This window comes from Pyrus communis, chromosome 16, assembly GCF_963583255.1.
Source record: "Pyrus communis chromosome 16, drPyrComm1.1, whole genome shotgun sequence".
NCBI classification, from domain to species: domain Eukaryota; kingdom Viridiplantae; phylum Streptophyta; class Magnoliopsida; order Rosales; family Rosaceae; genus Pyrus; species Pyrus communis.
In genome coordinates, this window is record NC_084818.1 from 14,063,643 (window position 1) to 14,082,873 (window position 19,231).

The 19,231-nt window shown below is 37.5% G+C and overlaps 2 protein-coding genes across 2 annotated transcripts; both read left to right on the plus strand.

Annotated features, from left to right (window-relative positions):
• The first annotated feature begins 11,484 nt into the window (after nucleotides 1–11,484).
• On the plus strand, nucleotides 11,485–13,306 carry LOC137720981 (probable mannitol dehydrogenase). Its single transcript, XM_068460110.1, has 5 exons — nucleotides 11,485–11,626; nucleotides 11,715–11,828; nucleotides 11,963–12,476; nucleotides 12,598–12,751; nucleotides 12,921–13,306. Exons 1-5 carry the CDS (start codon nucleotides 11,529–11,531, stop codon nucleotides 13,124–13,126), a joined length of 1,086 nt encoding a protein of 361 aa, XP_068316211.1. The 5' UTR covers nucleotides 11,485–11,528; the 3' UTR covers nucleotides 13,127–13,306.
• A 3,321-nt stretch (nucleotides 13,307–16,627) lies between these two features.
• LOC137720090 (probable mannitol dehydrogenase) lies at nucleotides 16,628–18,470 on the plus strand. The gene is made up of 5 exons (XM_068459101.1): nucleotides 16,628–16,752; nucleotides 16,841–16,954; nucleotides 17,089–17,602; nucleotides 17,721–17,874; nucleotides 18,044–18,470. The coding sequence occupies exons 1-5, from the start codon at nucleotides 16,655–16,657 to the stop codon at nucleotides 18,247–18,249; spliced, it is 1,086 nt and encodes a 361-aa protein (XP_068315202.1). The 5' UTR covers nucleotides 16,628–16,654; the 3' UTR covers nucleotides 18,250–18,470.
• The last annotated feature ends 761 nt before the right edge of the window (nucleotides 18,471–19,231 follow it).

Consider the following 19,231-nt stretch of genomic DNA (forward strand, 5'->3'; position numbering starts at 1 on the left):
AAAGAACACGGGTTATAGAAAAAATAGTAATAATTAAAACTATCCTCAATAAGCATGTTATCTCGTAAAACGTAATCAGTAAATCATGTTTTTCATGTATGCATTTCTACTATTAAAACATGCATTTTTGGAAGGGGTCCACTCACAGTTACTTTGCCGCTGATGAGCCACGCAAACTAGCGAAGACTGAAACGCACAATAATTGCCCCTAAGCACATAAAAGGTCCAGTTAATTAGGGGATGCCTTAATTATATTTATGTTCATAAATAATGTAATATTGACTAGAGTTATCGAATCACTATGGCATGACTACATTTATGTTGTTTGCTCATCGTTTGCTGCACCGGTGTTAGTACTCGCCTGGGCCAGGGCCAGGTTTCATGTATATGTGCACATTGCACTGTACGCTCACTTTGGATCCATTGTAGGTGCCAGTCCCGTCCCAGATTGCTATAAGCAATTAGGACTTGTATGTGCTGCACTTAGTGCCAGTTTTCACGTAATTATAGTTGTGACAGCCTGTCCCGAATTTTTCGTACCGTAGGTGTGAAATGACGATTTTGCCCTTGGTAGTTATTTGTCATTTTGGGGTGGTTATTTTATTGGTTGGCTGGTTGCATCTAGACCACACACACACCCTCATCCCCATCATCCTCTCCCGTGTACCATCTTTTGTCTCGAACATTCTCTCTCTCTCTTTCTCTTTCCTTCTCAAGTGTACGGACGAACTTCAAAACCAACATTTCACACACGGATCGACGTCTAGAAGGTAAGATTCGAACTCCTTGCAAGTTCTTGAGTTCATTTATACCATTTGTGAGACTTGAAACCTTCGAAAACCTCGAGAACCCTAACCCCAGATTTCATGCACTGTTCATGCACACATGATCGTGAAGTTTTTTGGAGTTTTTAAGGTCATAATGAGTTTTAGAATACTCTCACGAAGCTCGAGGAAGAAAGTTTAAGTGTTTTGGACGTCGGGAAGCCCAGTTTCAGTGAGTTGTAGGTTTGGCCGGAATATCGTGGGTTTTTCCGACGAGATTCTATTGGTTTTGGGTCCCCAAAGTGGTAAGGTTTTGTTCTACTCTTCGTAAACTTCATTTTCATACAAAATTCGTGAATTTTGGTTGAGAAAGGAGTGAGATTTGACAATTGGAAGTTTTTTTCCCAGTTTCCGGCGACAACAACGGAGTCCGGTGATTAGCTGGAGAAGAAAAGGGAATATTCCGTTAAGATTAGCAAAATATTCATAGCGACAATTAACGGCGTCAGGTTAGTTTTAACGGTATACTCTATTTTTTGGACGGAATATTCCCTAACGTCGTTAGGGTTACCACACGTGTACCAGGCATGTGCCGGCGCGTGGCCGGCGCGTGGGTGGTCGGAAAGTTATTTTAAAAATATGGTGATGTTCGTGAGGTTGAGTAAATCACGTTGGTGTATTCACACATCCCATTTGAGCATTGTATGAGAAGTTATTACCTAGTTTTGGTTATGTGCTTTAAATTGACATTTTTATAGTTGTTTCGCATATAGGTGAGACCTATCCTGAGGACGAGTGTAGTCACTCGAGGCAAGGGGGTTACGACCCTTCCACATATCAGTGAATGGGCTTTTGGTTTTCCCTAAATACCTATATACTTGTGGTTTTTCCCAGAAAATGATATGGAATGTTTATATGTTTTAAAAGCCATGCATAGTGTTTGCCTATTTATTTATGCATTAGTAGTTGCATATATGTATGTTTAGTGCTGCGGACGCACAGGTAAGTGCCAGGTAAGTTTATGGTTTATGATTGTGAATTAGTGGTTATGTGAGATGCATAGAGAGCTCATAACCTGCACCCCCGGTGTTAGTGCACCCGCCCAGAGTAGGGTACAGTCCTTCACATAATTTTCACCTCTTGCACCACACGCTCATCTTGGATCCAAGTTAGGTGCACAGTCATGTCGTATAGACCACTATAGGTGGTTCCGACTTGTAGGTGACCCGCGATTATTCGCCCAGTCTTCACGTGATCATAGTACTTGAGGGTATTTATTTACACCCAGTTTTGTCGTCGTACATACCACTTTAGGTGGTTTCGACTCGTGTGCAGGTATAGTTAGTGAGTTGGGATTTGAGCTCTAGATTCAGCCATACAGGTCACGTTAGGTGACTCCGGCTGACATGTTACTTGCATTGATTGACATTACTTGGGTTACTTACATTTTATGTGGAGGCATTCGACATGACATATTTTTAAACATGTTTTCGATATATGTGTATATTCTATTTTCTGGGAAACTATACAGGTTTTACGGCGAGGGGTTAGAACTTTTGATAATGAAATGATTTTGAAAAGCTTTGTTTTTGCCTACTCACACTTTCTGTTTTACGCCCCTCCAGGTTCTAGTTAGAAGCAGCTTTGGTGGTTCACGAGGACTTGACGGTGGTTCTGACAGAACATCCCAAATGTAGAATCACCTTTGGGTGTTATGTAATTAGTATTCTTCTTCTGGACTGCACTTAGGTTTTTTGTGCTCTGATTATGTTTATCACACTTAGTCTTACATTAGTGTGTTACCTTAACTAGTTTATTTAGTAGTTTGGTTTTTATTTATTCGTACTTTTATTATTTATCTTTTGCTTCCGCACTGTGCACATGGCAACGTCACCCTCACGTGATGGCTAGCATGCCTTGATTTCGGTCGAGGTGTGTTAGTAGTACTAGAGCGTATGTCATTGTTACACCCAGTCATGTTCATGTCAAAATATCTTTGCATGAACTCGTGTGTCAGCATGTGTCGATGAGCATTCACTATGATATGTTTGCTTATGCGAGATTATGCGCTTACGGACGTCATGTGTTTACTTACGAACGTTTATGACTTATTGCATTCTTGAGATACTACTGACTCTAGTAAGTATTTTCATACTATATGTAGTATGTATATTTTGGAAACTATACTTGTTTTATGGTAAGGGGTTATAATGTTTTCAAAAAGATTTTCTTAAGCTTTATTTTCAGGCCCACTCACCTTTATTTTTCGCCCCTCTAGGTTTTAGTGGTTGAGCTTTCGTGTCGACGAGGATTCTTGGCAAATCATGGTATAGATGGTTACCTTCAATGGTACGATTCTCATCCTACCTTACTGTACTTTACTTATGCTCTGACATCACGTGTGAAATGGGTTTATTCCCGCTCACAGTGCACTCTTATATTTAGGCACTTTTAGGTTTATGTTTATCCACATCACTACACTTTATGACTTCGTCACCTTCCAGGTGTTGCCCAGCACAGCTGGATTTGGAGTCGTAGTGGACATTCTGGGTCAGGGTGTGTCAATTTGGTATCAGAGCGTAAGTTTGGGCAATATTGTGTTCATCACACGCGTGATGTAAGCATTCTCGGCTCTTGAGCCTAATTTGCGAATCTTGCCACCTCGTCGAGCATGAAAAATATGTTAAGTTTTTCTAAGTTTTGAGTGACTTAAACAACTTATCAACATTCTAGAATGTAATTTTGGCAAACGCCTTTAGATTTAAACGAAGAACCTCTCTGCCAAGTCAAAATCCCAAATAGAGACAAGTTGATGACCCTAAAGCAGGGCTAATGTATCAATATTTTGTATCACCAGAGACTTACCACTCAATCCCACCATTATTCTCACGCTATCATTACCAAACCTTTCGAGATTGGAAATTAGAAATAGTTTTGATTCCTTGGCAGTATCTATTAGAATACCACATATTAGAATTCCTTTGATGTTTACTTTCGTCTAGATTCCAGAAATGTTTTGAGTGACAACCTAGTGCTAAAGTGGTAGCACTTGACAGAAGAACATTTGGGGGAACAACCACTTTTGGCTCCCGATAACACTAATCTTCTCAAACGCACTAGTTATAATTTCGGATCTTTTGGAGGAAGATCGAATCTTTTTAGACACGTTCTGAAGTAAGTGATTAGCAATTTCTTTTCCGACCTTAGGACGTCTCAACCAATACTAGTTCCCAGAATTCATTCGATGTTGTACTCGTCATTTCGATGAGTATAGGCATGATAGTTTGAGTTTATACCTACAGTTAGTAGAACTTCTCATTTAGCAAGTATTTTCCCTAGAATCAATAAAACCAACTTATAGGATTAGTTCCTTACCAGTCATTCAAAACTAATCACCTGAGCAGGCTCTAATTTGTAATCAGACTATTGCAGCGCTGCTAATTGACGATACTGTCCGATATCCAAGACTTGTCAACCAGTGTTCAGACGGTATGATTTTTGATACCAGACACATGTATTAGTATCTGGGAGTGATACCTTTATGCCAGAACGCCGATTCGTAATTTCAGGATAATGAATAATATCAAAAATATCAAAAGTATCATATATGCGTTAATTAGCGACACGACTGATAGACTGATTAACGGTGAATACCTAAGCCGAAGAAACTAAATCTTGGAAACGTAGGAGCAAGCCTTGTAGAAGGATTGTAAACTCGCACTGGTGTTAACCATTGTTACCATCGTGATGCGTGTTTCACTTCTAAGCCTTGGGAAGTCTTCTTGAAGGCTATGAGTACAAAGTTGTTATCCAGTACCACACTTCATCCTTAGACTAATGGTTAGTCTCAACGAATCCTTAGACTCATGGTTAGTCTCAACGAACTACTCAGACCTTAGTGTACATTTGCTTTTATTCATACCTTAGTGTACATTTGCTTTTATTCATTCTACAATCTTAGTATGTTTATGACTGACACCTATCCCTATTAGAGTTGTGTGTAACTACGGCTACAATTTTCAAATTTGGGTATGGCACTGTTTGAAACGTTGTATGGAGACTTTATGCACAATACATGTTTGATAGGTGAGTACTGCGAACATGTATTTGAATGATCGAGATTACGATATAGAAAATTAATAATATTGACGATGTTGCCCGAGAGGATAGTTCGTGAGCACGATCGAGGCTTTGATAAGACGTTGTATGTGTATTTCCCAATAGGGGGCATAATGGTAATATTGCACCTTCAGGAATTTGTTACTTGCTTATCAAGACAACAGTGAGTCATCGATATTGTGGGCTGCAGACCCTAATACTAATAACTTATTCGTTGAGTTCATTAAGCAAGTGGACAAGTAGGTCCTTTTACGTTAGCATTTTTAGTTATTTATTTATTGTTTTGGCTTGACCTAAGGATACTGCACACTTACCTTCGGAGTATGTGACACAACGAGTGCGTTGGTGAAAAATATTCTATTTTCAGTTTTAATTTCAGTACAATTACTTTAACTTTACGTTATTATATATGTATTTTGACGGGATATTATTATACATATATAAATATTTTTGACTTTATGTTTTTATAAAAGCAGTATATTATAGTATTGTACTGAAGGAGAATGAAAGTTTAAGTTTGGAGGCATGAAAGAGGAATTATTGCAATCCGATCGCGACTTAATGACGTTCTCTTTTATGAAACCGCTCTAGCTTGATTCGTTCCTTTATATACTTTCTTCCTACCTTTTGGAATATATTATGTATAGCAAATGATTTCAAATTTCGGGGATGAAATTTTTTACGATGGGTAGATTGTGACAACCCGTTCCTAATTCTACAATTTTATAAGTTTTAAAGTGTGAATTGATGAAAATGTCCCTAGAGGTGAGGGCGTTGACTTTTGTTGACCGCCTTTTCGTGACTCGTATAGGCTATTAATTTACCATATTCTTGAAGTACTTGATGGCATGAACGTTCCTAATAATATAATGTTCACTAGAGTTATGGAATCACTGTGGCATGACTAAATTTATGGTATTTGCTCATTGTTAGTTGTACCGATGTTAGTACTCACCCGGGCTAGGGCCAGCCTTTCACGTGTATGTGCACATCGCACCGTACACTCACTTTGGATCCATTCTAGCTTACAACACACTCTTATATTTAGGCACGTTTAGGTTTAAGTTTATACACATTTTCTGTGATAGCTCGTCCCTAAAAATTATGGTTTTTATAATTTTAATACGTGAAATTACGGAATTGCCCTATGGGCAAAGTGTGATTTTTCGAGGACTTATGTAATTCTCATATATTTTGTTATGTTTCTAGACATATTTGGATAGAGTTCGATCTTACGGACGCGTAAGTAGAAGTGAAATTGGGGTTACGGTTAAAGTTTTGTTGAGTTGCGAACCCGAAAGTATTTGGAATGAATTACTATTTTAATTATCTTACACTATATTATTATTATTGTTATTATTATTAATTGATTTTTATGATATATGTGTGTGTATGACTGGTGGAAAAAGGGGGAAGGAGGAGATTGGGCAAAGCTGCCCAATTGGAGGAGAGAAGTGGAGGGAGTTGCTGCCCTATCAGGAAGAAGGGATGAGGATTGGATGAATGGAAGAGAAAAGAAAGGAGAGAAAAGGAAAGAAGAGGGCGCGGGGGATCCTTGACCCGCGAGTGGCGACCCGACCCGGTCAGGTTTTCTTGCCATTTCCTACGGGTTTTAGCCCTTTCTCCAGCGAATCACTTCAAACTACCACTTGGAAAACCCTCCATGACTTTCCCTCTCCCTATTACACCCCGAAAATCATGAAATTTGGCCTTGATCTTGGGAAAACCGCACTGGTGGGGGCGATGAACCCGTGCCTTCGATTGCCCCAATTCTAAAATGATTCCATCCAATTAATACCACCATTAGACTCCCCCTGAGGTCTGGAACAAAGCCCATTCATTGGTTGGGGCGTCAGAGTTCTTTTGGAGACGAATCAATAACACCTAAAAACAAGGTTTTCCAGCAGTTCGTGGCTAGTTTGAGGTGTTTTCTGGCCAAATTGGCCTTGGCCGTAGGTATAAAGTTTGCTTTACTTTTTGAGATCCTCATTTTTGTAAATTTTTAGAAATTTTAGAAATAGTTGAGCTTTCCGGCGAGTTGGGACAGTCGACTGCCACCCGCGATGGCTTGTACGGCGGCGCACAGCCAGGGAGCAAATATTGTGTTTTTATGCGAATTTTGTTATTCTAATTATGCCTTTGAGACCTAATTGTTGTGGTTTGAATATTAATGTGATTGTAGTATATGTTGGATTAAATGAATATATTCGAATTTGGTTTGAATTTTGGATTAAATGAACTACGAATGGCTTGATCCCTGTTTAGGGTACGTAGTCAGTCTAACGAGACGTTATATGCATCCATACAATAATTGAGACAAAAGCCTTGTTTAGGGAAATTAAGCAATGTGAAGGAATTGGTGAAAATGTGAGTTTTAACTTTATGATTTGTTGGTTAAATGTGGTCATAAAACAGTGTGTGAGGAATAGAGAAATTGAAGTAAGGAATCGTAAGTATTGATAGTTAGTTAAGCTAGTGTTTAGTTGGGCTTGTCACCGATAATTATTCCCGAAAATAAATAGTTTAGGAGTAGGACGTTATAGATTGTGCATTTTACGCCACATTATATGTACATACACACACACACACACACACACACACACACACATATATATATATATATATATATATATATATATATATTTGAAAGCACTACGATACGGTTAAGTTTAGGATTGCATCATGGCATATCCATAGGTATGTTACTGCGCATAATTATTGTGAATGCTTTGAAGTACGAAGGTGAACGCAGGATGCACAGGTAAGTTCAAGTGAGTATATGTTGTGAAATGTGATATGCATGGTTATAATTACATTTTATTTGAAATGATTGAGATATGGGTGAATCGTACAAGTCACTATAGATGACTCCGACACTCACGTGCTAGCATTGATTGATGAGATATGGGTGAGTCGTACAGGTCACTATAGGTGACTCCAACTCACGTGCTAGCATTGATTGATGAGATATGGGTGAGTTGTACATGTCACTATCGATGACTCCGACTCACATGCTACCATTAATTGATGAGATATGGGTGAGTTGTACAAGTCGTTATAGGTGACTCTGACTCATGTGCTAGCATTGATTGATGAGATATGGGTGAGTCGTACAGGTAGTCATTATAGGTGACTCCGACTCACGTGCTAGCATTGATTGATGAGATATGGGTGAGTCGTATAGGTCACTATAGGTGACTCCGACTTACGTGCTAGCATTGATTGATGAGATATGGGTCAGTCGTACAGGTAGTCACTATAGGTAACTCCAACTCACGTGCTAGCATTGATTGATGAGATATGGATGAGTTGTATAGGTCACTATAGGTGACTCCGACTTACATGCTAGCATTGATTGATGAGATATGGGTGAGTCGTACAGGTCACTATAGGTGACTCCGACTCACGTGCTAGCATTGATTGATGAGATATGGGTGAGTCGTACAGGTCACTATAGGTGACTCCAACTTACGTGCTAGCATGGATTATTAAGCACCTGATTATTTATGTTACTGATGAGATGTTGTATCATGGTATACTTCTGGATTTACTGATAGTATACAATTGATTTAATCCTTATACGTAGTATGATTTTTTGGAAAATTATATAGGTTTTACGGCGAGGGGTTATTACTTTTGATAAGTGAATGGTTTTTGAAAAGCTTTGTTTTTGCCCACTCACATTTTCTATTTTGCACCACTCCACGTTCTATAGTAAAATTTCCGTATCGACGAGGATTCGTGGCACTTCCAAGTATAGGTGGCTTCTTATGATGGCATAATCATTATCTTACTTTACTGTACTCTACTTATGCTCTGTATCACGTGTGTATGGGTCCATACCCACTCACTGCGCACTCGTGTATTTAGTCACTTCTAGGTTTAAATTTATTCATAATTTACACATTATCACACTTTATTGCTTCGTCACCTTCCAAGTGTCGGCCAACACAGCTTGATTCGGAGTCCTAGTGGACATTTCGAGTCGAGGTGTGTCATAAACGACCATGTGACCATCATCTAAGCATAGAGGATGCAATTACGAGCATTTATATATGCTTTCACATTTTTCATACTAATACATTAATATGAATTTTATTTATTTTGAACTTCCTTAAAAATACTATTCATGAGGTTTGTATGGATTTAAAAATTCAAACGATAATATACCCATCCTCAAAGAGTAGAAGATGCGTTTACGAGTGTTTGCATATTTTTCGTACTTTTAAATTAATTATTATAATTTTTTTAATGTGTTTGATATTTTTATTTTTAATGTTTTTTATAATTTTTTTAATCTCAATCTTTGGCTATAGTATACTATAAAAATAAATAAATAAAACTTAAGTTTTCAAAATGTATATAGAATAATAATACAATAATAATTAATAAGCAATATATACATATACATTATATCTATTGTATTTTATAGTAACTTTTTTTAGTAGTTTAAAAAATAAAAATCATAAAAAAAATTTCTTCTTATCGTGTCCAAACATGTTACCCGTGTGTCACTCTCGTGTAAACATCTTAAGGACTCGTTATTATTGGGTTCTTCTTGTGTGACCCGATAACGATCCGATTAGTTATTGTGTTTACCCAAAATCCGTTATTTTCATGTCGTTTACATATCGTGTTAACGGGTCTTACAAGAAATTGCCAGATTTACCTATCACCAACTAATATCGACAAGCCACCACACCTTTTCCGCCTCGCACCACTCCACCAACACCCAATTTTTTAAATTTCTAATTCTTTATAATGTTCTAATTGATATAAGTTTTCTGATATACTCCAAATTATTAATATAGGATGCTATTAAAATTGACGTGTATTGGATGAAACTTTTCGATTCATAATAGATTGTAGTTATTGTTATGATTATTAGAATGTAATTTATGATATTTTTATTGTACTTTGATCATGTGTTAGTTTATATATGTGTGTGTGTTTGAGTATGTTCCAATACACTTTTAGATTCATAATAGATTGTAGATAATAGTATGATTATTAGAATGTAATTTATGATTTTTTATTTATAGTACTTTGATCATGTGTTAGTTTTTACAATGCCATAGTTCAACTTCAATTTCGGATGGTCCAAATTCTGTTCCAGAAAGTTCAACTCCAATATTGGGACCACCCGATATTAGAATCCTGAATCCGGCACTGTCTATTAGTGATGTGATACACTTATATATATATTCTAAAACAATCAACTATGGCCATGGCAAATGAATAGTTTATCCCCTACAAACTTAACACATCTTGTATAAAAAAGGACTTGCCATAAATTACTTTCAAATTGTGTCGAATGGGTCATTGATCGTATATTTGTAAAAGCGTCTAGAACTCCCGAATTTGGTCACTTCACTTTTACTATTTTGGGTTGGCTAGGAATTAGGCATAGGGTTAGCATCTTCATTTGCTTAGTAACATCATTGACAACGACGAGCTGTGTGGCCTCTGTGTGTTCTTCGACTTCAGTCGTGCAAGACCTAGACAATTACAAAACAATCTAAAGTTGTTTTAAATATTACTACCACTAATTTATTGGGAAGCAAAGCAATCGGTAATTAATTTCGTTGCGCACCTGCGTCTGGATGTGGACAATTCTTCTTGCCACCGGTGCATCTCTGTTATTGACTTCGCTTCTCTTTTGTATTTGTTTTTGACGCTCATTTCCTTTTAACTTGAATTAGATCTTTAAGCAACTTGAATTAGATCTTTAAACACCTCAGTTTGAGAACTCCTACCTCCCTCTTCTTTTTCTTTTTCTTTTTTCGACCACGGTTATCACTAACCAAAGAGTCCAGCTTTATATCGAAGAATTTCAACGGTCTTCACATATGGGGCGTGGCATGATTAGTTCAACGGTCTCCACTGTCCATCAAGAACGAAAAATACTTACTAGCCACTTGTGGTAGTAATCATTGATTCACTTTTTGATATTTACTTAAGATGGAATAGAATAATTTATCTAGAAATTAATTTGGTAAATCCAAATTAAAAAGCACCCCTAAAAGCAGCAAATTTAGGGGGAAATGGATTATGTATAATGCTGCCACCAGGAATTCCACATTCCCGTGCTTTGGTAATGGATTGGTTTCTTCTTTTGTATATTTTCAGTACCACATAAGGTGATAGAATATTTTTACTTCTCAAGTCGAATAACATGTCAAAATATATTCGATGATCCCAAATACTTTAATGGATTTCGATCTCAAACATTTACTTGCTTTTTACCATGCCAACCTATTAGATGGTTTGTATGATAGTCTAATATAAAATGATTTTTATTGTTTTTTGTCAGTAGTAGAACATATTGATTAAGGGTCAGGCAATTTTAAATGGAGATCGGTATCAGGGTAAGCCATTACGCAATGGCAATGGAATGACGTCAGCAAACCATTTGGAAAGTTCAGAGAGAAACGGAATATTTAGAAGACCTGCTTTTGACTTATGATTCCGCTCATCCGGTACGTCATCCCAGCCAAACTCCATGTACATATAAATATCACCCAGCCCCTTCCCAAATCTAGCAATTCCCACTCTCTCTCTCTCTCTCTCTCTCTCTCTCTCTCTCTCTCTCTCTCTCTCTCGTTCTACTGGCCAAAGCTCAGATACAAATTAATCAAGGGAAAAATGGTGATGTCTACAGAACAAGAACACCCCAAGAAAGCCTTTGGTTGGGCTGCCAGGGATTCATCTGGCGTTTTCTCTCCCTTCAAATTCTCAAGAAGGTCATTATCAATACAAACTTCATGATCAAGTTCTTGTTTAATCAATCATTTTATACGTTCTCTGAAAATTGCGTTCTTTTGGTTGCAGAGAAACGGGCGATAAAGATGTGATGTTCAAAGTGTTATACTGTGGGATATGTCATTCGGACCTCCACATGGCCAAGAACGAATGGGGAATTTCTACCTATCCATTGGTTCCCGGGTACATACTAAACTTTCATTTTAAATGCTACAAGTACTGATGCCAAATAGTACATTGTAGAATGAACAAATATGTAAGTATCTGAATTTGGATTTGGTATCCAAAACTAATGGAATATGAACTCGACAATGCAGACATGAAATTGTTGGTGTAGTGACGGAGGTAGGGAGCAGAGTACAAAAATTCAATGTCGGAGACAAGGTAGGTGTTGGATGCATGGTGGGATCATGTACATCTTGTGAAAATTGTACCAACAATCTTGAAAATTACTGCCCCGAATGGATACTCACTTATGGTGCCAAGTACTACGATGGAACCACCACATATGGAGGTTACTCTGACATCATGGTGGCCAATGAGCACTTTGTAGTCCGTATCCCAGAAACCCTTCCCCTTGATGCAGCGGCTCCTCTCCTATGTGCGGGGATTACAACTTACAGCCCCTTGAGATATTTCGGACTTGACAAACCGGGTATGCATGTTGGTGTGGTGGGTTTAGGCGGTCTAGGCCATGTGGCTGTCAAGTTTGCTAAGGCTATGGGGGTTAAGGTGACTGTCATCAGTACCTCCCCTAATAAGAAAGAAGAAGCAACTGAACATCTCTGTGCTGATTCGTTTTTGGTCAGCCGCGATGAAGATCAGGTGCTGGTAAGATGATTGTTAATTTAAACAAGTTTGTGCATGTAGTGATTCAAGTTTATTTGAAGTGTGTAGGGGTGACTGACCTTTTTCTTGTTTTTATTTTTTATTTTTTGTGTGGATTTTTTAGGCTGCCATGGGCACATTGGATGGTATCATTGACACGGTTTCTGCAGTCCACCCTCTATTGCCTTTGATTGGTTTGTTGAAGTCTCACGGAAAGCTAGTGATGGTTGGAGCACCAGAGAAGCCCCTTGAGCTTCCAGTTTTTCCTTTGCTCGTCGGTAAGCATGCGTAAAAACTAATGCATCGACATGTTTACTTTTGTTTCCTCTATACAACGATATATTTCCACTGCGGGATGTAGGATTTGTGGTATGAAGTGTTTACTTTTTAAACTTTATAATGTCTTCGGCGGCAACTTGTTTACAAGAGTGTATTTTGCAATTGCAGGAAGGAAGATAGTAGCTGGGAGTGGCATTGGGGGCATGAAGGAGACGCAAGAGATGATTGATTTTGCAGCCAAGCACAGCATAACGGCTGATATTGAGGTTATCCCAATGGATTATGTGAACATTGCCATGGAGCGCCTTCTTAAAGGAGATGTCAGATATCGATTTGTCATCGATATTGGAAACACATTGAAGTCTACCTTGTAGATTTTGCATCGACGCATGGTAGAACTGATGCCCCTTGGGAGATCGAATGGAAATCGAGTTCGCATTCAAGCTGTCGCTTTTTCGGGTTTTTTCCCCTTTCTTTTCTGAAGAATGGTTCTGGTTTTTTTTTTTTATGTTTTATGTCACATTATGAGCGGAATGTATTGATGTATTTTGAATTAATGAATAAACAAGATTATGATCTTTATAAACGGTCAGTCATCAGGAAGCAAAATGGTGCTCGTGCTGGTAACTATTCTAGTGATCTCACTTTAGATTCTTCAAGTACTTGATCAACCAAGTCCTAGACGTACTCCTAGCAAACAAGAGACTTAAGTGTCATCGAGTTTATATTTTCCTTCCGGGAGTAGGATTAAGTGATCAGCAAAACTAAACTCTCTTTTAGATTTTTAACGAAACCGTTTGTTGGACATAAGTGAGTAAAATGAGAATTAATATGTTCAACGCCGCCATCAGTTTTTTTTGGATTTTCAATGACACAATTTGTTTGCTATGGCACCATATTAATTTGTAATTTTGACTTTTGGCGGCTCACACGATATAACTTTAAGAAATTCTTCCAACCACCACTCAAAGCTCTTGGAATTTTCCGTTTTTCAGGAATCCACAACCCAAGACTGTTGTTTCATTAATTATTCACTCCTCACAAAGGAGCAAACATCAACCCCTACACATTGTGTTGGATGCAGTGTCAAACACAATCACATCACCAAAATGGTCATAACCACATCTTGACTTAGCATCTGCCTAAAAGAAATTGTCTAGTATTCCACATTCCTCAATCTCCATCTTGAAATAGTATGACTCGATTTTATCTTTCTCGTCCTCAAAATGCTGCCAAGCAATGTAACAAAATAAACCCCACCTTGCCAACAGAAGAGTCGCTAGGCCTAGACGAGGACATCTATTCATGAGGGTTTGTATGGTTTTAAAAATTCAAACGATAATATACCCATCCTCAAAGAGTAGAAGATGCGTTTACGAGTGTTTGCATAATTTTCGCACTAGTAAATTAATTATTATAATTTTTTTAATGTGTTTGATATTTTTAAATTACTTGATATTTTTATCTTTAATGTTTTTTTATAATTTTTTTAATCTCAATCTTTGGCTCTAGTATACAATAAAAATAAATAAATAAAACTTAAGTTTTCAAAATGTATATAGAATAATAATACAATAATAATTAATAAGCAATATATACATATACATTATATTTATTGTATTTTATAGTAACTTTTTTTAGTAGTTTAAAAAATAAAAATCATAAATTTTTTTTCTTCTTATCGTGTCCAAACATGTTACCCGTGTGTCACTCTCGTGTAAACATCTTAAGGACTCGTTATTATTGGGTTCTTCTTGTGTGACCCGATAACGACCCGATTAGTTATTGTGTTTACCCAAAATCCGTTATTTTCATGTTGTTTACATATCATGTTAACGGATCTTATAAGAAATTACCAGATCTACCTATCACCAACCAATATCGACAAGCCACCACACCTTTTCCGCCTCGCACCACTCCACCAACACCCAATTTTTTAAATTTCTAATTCTTTATAATGTTCTAATTGATATAAGTTTTCTGATATACTCCAAATTATTAATATAGGATGCTATTAAAATTGACGTGTATTGGATGAAACTTTTAGATTCATAATAGATTGTAGTTATTGTTATGATTATTAGAATGTAATTTATGATATTTTTATTGTACTTTGATCATGTGTTAGTTTATATATGTGTGTGTGTTTGTGTGTGTTCCAATACACTTTTAGATTCATAATAGATTGTAGATAATAGTATGATTATTAGAATGTAATTTATGATTTTTTATTTATAGTACTTTGATCATGTGTTAGTTTTTACGATGCCATAGCTCAACTTCAATTTTGGATGGTCCAAATCCTATTCCACAAAGTTCAACTATAATATTGAGATCACCCGATATTAGAATCCTGCATCCGGCACTGTCTATTAGTGATGTGATACACTTTTATATATTCTAAAACAATCAACTATGGCCGTAGAAAATGAATAGTTCATCCCCTGCAAACTTAACACGTCTTGTATAAAAAAGGACTTTCCATAAATTACTTTCAAATTGTGTCGAATGGGTCATTGATTGTATGTTTGTAAAAGCGTCTAGAACTCCCGAATTCGGTCACTTCACTTTTACTATTTTGGGTTGGCTAGGAATTAGGCATAGGGTTAGCATCTTCATTTGCTCGGTAACATCATTGACAAGGACGAGCTGTGTGGCCTCTGTGTGTTCTTCGAGTTCAGTTGTGCAAGACCTAGACATTTACAAAACAACCCAAAGTTGTTTTAAATATTACTACCACTAATATATTGGGAAGCAAAGCATAATTGGTAATTAATTTCGTTGCGCACCTGCATCTAGATGTGGACAATTCTTCTTGCCACTGGTGCATCTCCGATATTGACTTCGCTTCTCTTTTGTATTTGTTTTTGACGCTCATTTCCTTTTAACTTGAATTAGATCATTAGGCACCTTGGTTTGAGAACTCACACCTCCCTCTTCATTTTCTTTTTCTTTTTTCGACCACGGCTATCACTAACCAAAGAGTCCGGCTTTATACCGAAGAATTTCAACAGTCTCCACATATTGGGCGTGGCATTATTGGTTCAACGGTCTCCACTGTTTATCAAGAATGAAAAATACTTACTAGCCACTTGTGGTAGTAATCATTGATTCACTTTTTGATATTTACTTAAGATGGAATAAAATAATTTATCTAGAAATTAATTTGGTAAATACAAATTAAAAAGCACCCCTAAAAGCAGCAAATTTAGGGGGAAATGGATTATGTATAAGGCTGCCACCAGGAATTCCACGTTCCTCAACATACTATTGTGGAAGGATAGGCTCTTTGCATGATGACTTTTATTATTATTATTATTATTATTATTATTATTATTAATCTTTTAATATAGAAAGTTTAACCATGCTTTGGTAATGGATTGGTTTCTTCTTTTGTATATTTTCTGTACCACATAAGGTGATAGAATATTTTTACTTCTCAAGCCGAATAACATGTCAAAATATATTCGATGATCCCAAACACTTCAATGGATTTCAAACTCAAACATTTACTTGCTTTTTACCATACCAAACTATTAGATGGTTTGTATGATACTTTAATATAAAATGATTTTTATTGTTTTTTGTCAGTAGTGGACCATAATGATTAAGGGTCAGGCAATTTTTAAATGGAGATCGGTATGAGGGTAAGCCATTACGCAATGGCAATGGGATGACGTCAGCAAACCGTTTGGAAAGTTCAGAGAGAAACGGAATATTTAGAAGACCCGCTTTTGACTTATGATTTCGCTCATCCGGTACGTCATCCCAGCCAAACTCCGTGTACATATAAATAGCACCCAGCCCCACCCCAAATCTAGCAACTCCCACTCTCTCTCACTCCCTCCCTCTCTCTCCCGTTCTACTGGCCAAAGCTCAGATACAAATTAATCAAGGGAAAAATGGTGATGCCTACAGAACAAGAACACCCCAAGAAAGCCTTTGGTTGGGCTGCCAGGGATTCATCTGGCGTTTTCTCTCCCTTCAAATTCTCAAGAAGGTCAGTATTAATACAAACTTCATCATCAAGTTCTTGTTTAATCAATCTTTTTATACGTTCTCTGAAAATTGCGTTCTTTTGGTTGCAGAGAAACGGGCGATAATGAAGTGATGTTCAAAGTGTTATACTGTGGGATATGTCATTCGGACCTCCACATGGCCAAGAACGAATGGGGAATTTCTACCTATCCATTGGTTCCCGGGTACATACTAAACTTTCATTTTAAATGCTACAAGTACTGCTGCCAAATAGTACATTGTAGAATGAACAAATATGTAAGTATCTGAATTTGGATTTGGTATCCAAAACTAATGGAATGTGAAATGGACAATGCAGACATGAAATTGTTGGTGTAGTGACGGAGGTAGGGAGCAGAGTACAAAAATTCAATGTCGGAGACAAGGTAGGTGTTGGATGCATGGTGGGATCATGTACATCTTGTGAAAATTGTACCAACAATCTTGAAAATTACTGCCCCGAATGGATACTCACTTATGGTGCCAAGTACTACGATGGAACCACCACATATGGAGGTTACTCTGACATCATGGTGGCCAATGAGCACTTTGTAGTCCGTATCCCAGAAACCCTTCCCCTTGATGCAGCGGCTCCTCTCCTATGTGCGGGGATTACAACTTACAGCCCCTTGAGATATTTCGGACTTGACAAACCCGGTATGCATGTTGGTGTGGTGGGTTTAGGCGGTCTAGGCCATGTGGCTGTCAAGTTTGCTAAGGCTATGGGGGTTAAGGTGACTGTCATCAGTACCTCCCCTAATAAGAAAGAAGAAGCAATTGAACATCTCTGTGCTGATTCGTTTTTGGTCAGCCGCGATGAAGATCAGATGCAGGTAAGATTATTAATTTAAACAAGTTTGTGCATGTAGTGATTCAAGTTTATTTGAAGTTTGTAGGGGTGACTGACCTTTTTCTTGATTTTATTTTTTATTTTTTGTGTGGATTTTTTAGGCTGCCATGGGCACATTGGATGGTATCATTGACACGGTTTCTGCAGTCCACCCTCTATTGCCTTTGATTGGTTTGTTGAAGTCTCACGGAAAGCTAGTGATGGTTGGAGCACCAGAGAAGCCCCTTGAGCTTCCAGTTTTTCCTTTGCTCGTCGGTAAGCATGCATAAAAACTAATGCATCGACATGTTTACTTTTGTTTCCTCTATACAACGATATATTTCCACTGCGGGATGTAGGATTTGTGGTATGAAGTGTTTACTTTTTAAACTTTATAATGTCTTCGGCGGCAACTTGTTTACAAGAGTGTATTTTGCAATTGCAGGAAGGAAGATAGTAGCTGGGAGTGGCATTGGGGGCATGAAGGAGACGCAAGAGATGATTGATTTTGCAGCCAAGCACAGCATAACGGCTGATATTGAGGTTATCCCAATGGATTATGTGAACATTGCCATGGAGCGCCTTCTTAAAGGAGATGTCAGATATCGATTTGTCATCGATATTGGAAACACATTGAAGTCTACCTTGTAGATTTTGCATCGACGCATGGTAGAACTGATGCCCCTTGGGAGATCGAATGGAAATCGAGTTCGCATTCAAGCTGTCGCTTTTTCGGGTTTTTTCCCCTTTCTTTTCTGAAGAATGGTTCTGGTTTTTTTTTATGTTTTACGTCACATTATGAGCGGAATGTATTGATGTATTTTGAATTAATGAATAAACAAGATTATGATCTTTATAAACGGTCAGTCATCCGGAAGCAAAATGGTGCTCGTGTTGGTAACTATTCTAGTGATCTCACTTTAGATTCTTCAAGAACTTGATCAACCAAGTCCTAGACGTACTCCTAGCAAAGAAGAGACTTAAGTGTCTTCGAGTTTATATTTTCCTTGCGGGATTAGGATTAAGTGATCAGCAAAAGTAAACTCTCTTTTGGATTTTCAACGACACCGTTTGTTTGACATAAGTGAGTAAAATGAGAATTAATATGTTCAACCCGCCATCATTTTTTTTTTGGATTTTCAATGACACAATTTGTTTGCTATGGCACCATATTGATTCGTAATTTTGACTTTTGGCGGCTCACACGATATAACTTTAAGAAATTCTTCCAACCACCACTCAAAGCTCTTGGTCTGTTCCGTTTTTCAGGAATCCACAACCCAAGACCATTGTTTGATTAATTATTCACTCCTAACAAAGGAGCAAACGTCAACCCCTACACATTGTGTTGGATGCAATGTCAGACACAATCACATCACCAAAATGGTCATAACCACATCTTGACTTAGCATCTGCCTAAAAGAAATTGTCTAGTATTCCACATTCGTCAATCTCCATCTTGAAATAGTATGACTCGATTTTATCTTTCTCGTCCTCGAAATGCTGCCAGGCAATGTAACAAAATAAACCCCACCTTGCCAACAGAAGAGTCGCTAGGCCTTGACGAGGACATCTATTCATGCGGTTTTGTATGGTTTGAAAAATTCAAACGATAATATACCCATGCTCAAAG

Coding starts and splice junctions, on each gene's coding strand:
- LOC137720981 (XM_068460110.1), top strand. CDS start 11,529: ATGGTGATGTCTACAGAACAAGAACACCCCAAGAAAGCCTTTGGTTGG. Junction 11,829..11,962: donor ACCTATCCATTGGTTCCCGG/GTACATACTAAA, acceptor TCGACAATGCAG/ACATGAAATTGTTGGTGTAG. Junction 12,477..12,597: donor GCGATGAAGATCAGGTGCTG/GTAAGATGATTG, acceptor TGGATTTTTTAG/GCTGCCATGGGCACATTGGA.
- LOC137720090 (XM_068459101.1), top strand. CDS start 16,655: ATGGTGATGCCTACAGAACAAGAACACCCCAAGAAAGCCTTTGGTTGG. Junction 17,603..17,720: donor GCGATGAAGATCAGATGCAG/GTAAGATTATTA, acceptor TGGATTTTTTAG/GCTGCCATGGGCACATTGGA. Junction 17,875..18,043: donor AGTTTTTCCTTTGCTCGTCG/GTAAGCATGCAT, acceptor TTGCAATTGCAG/GAAGGAAGATAGTAGCTGGG.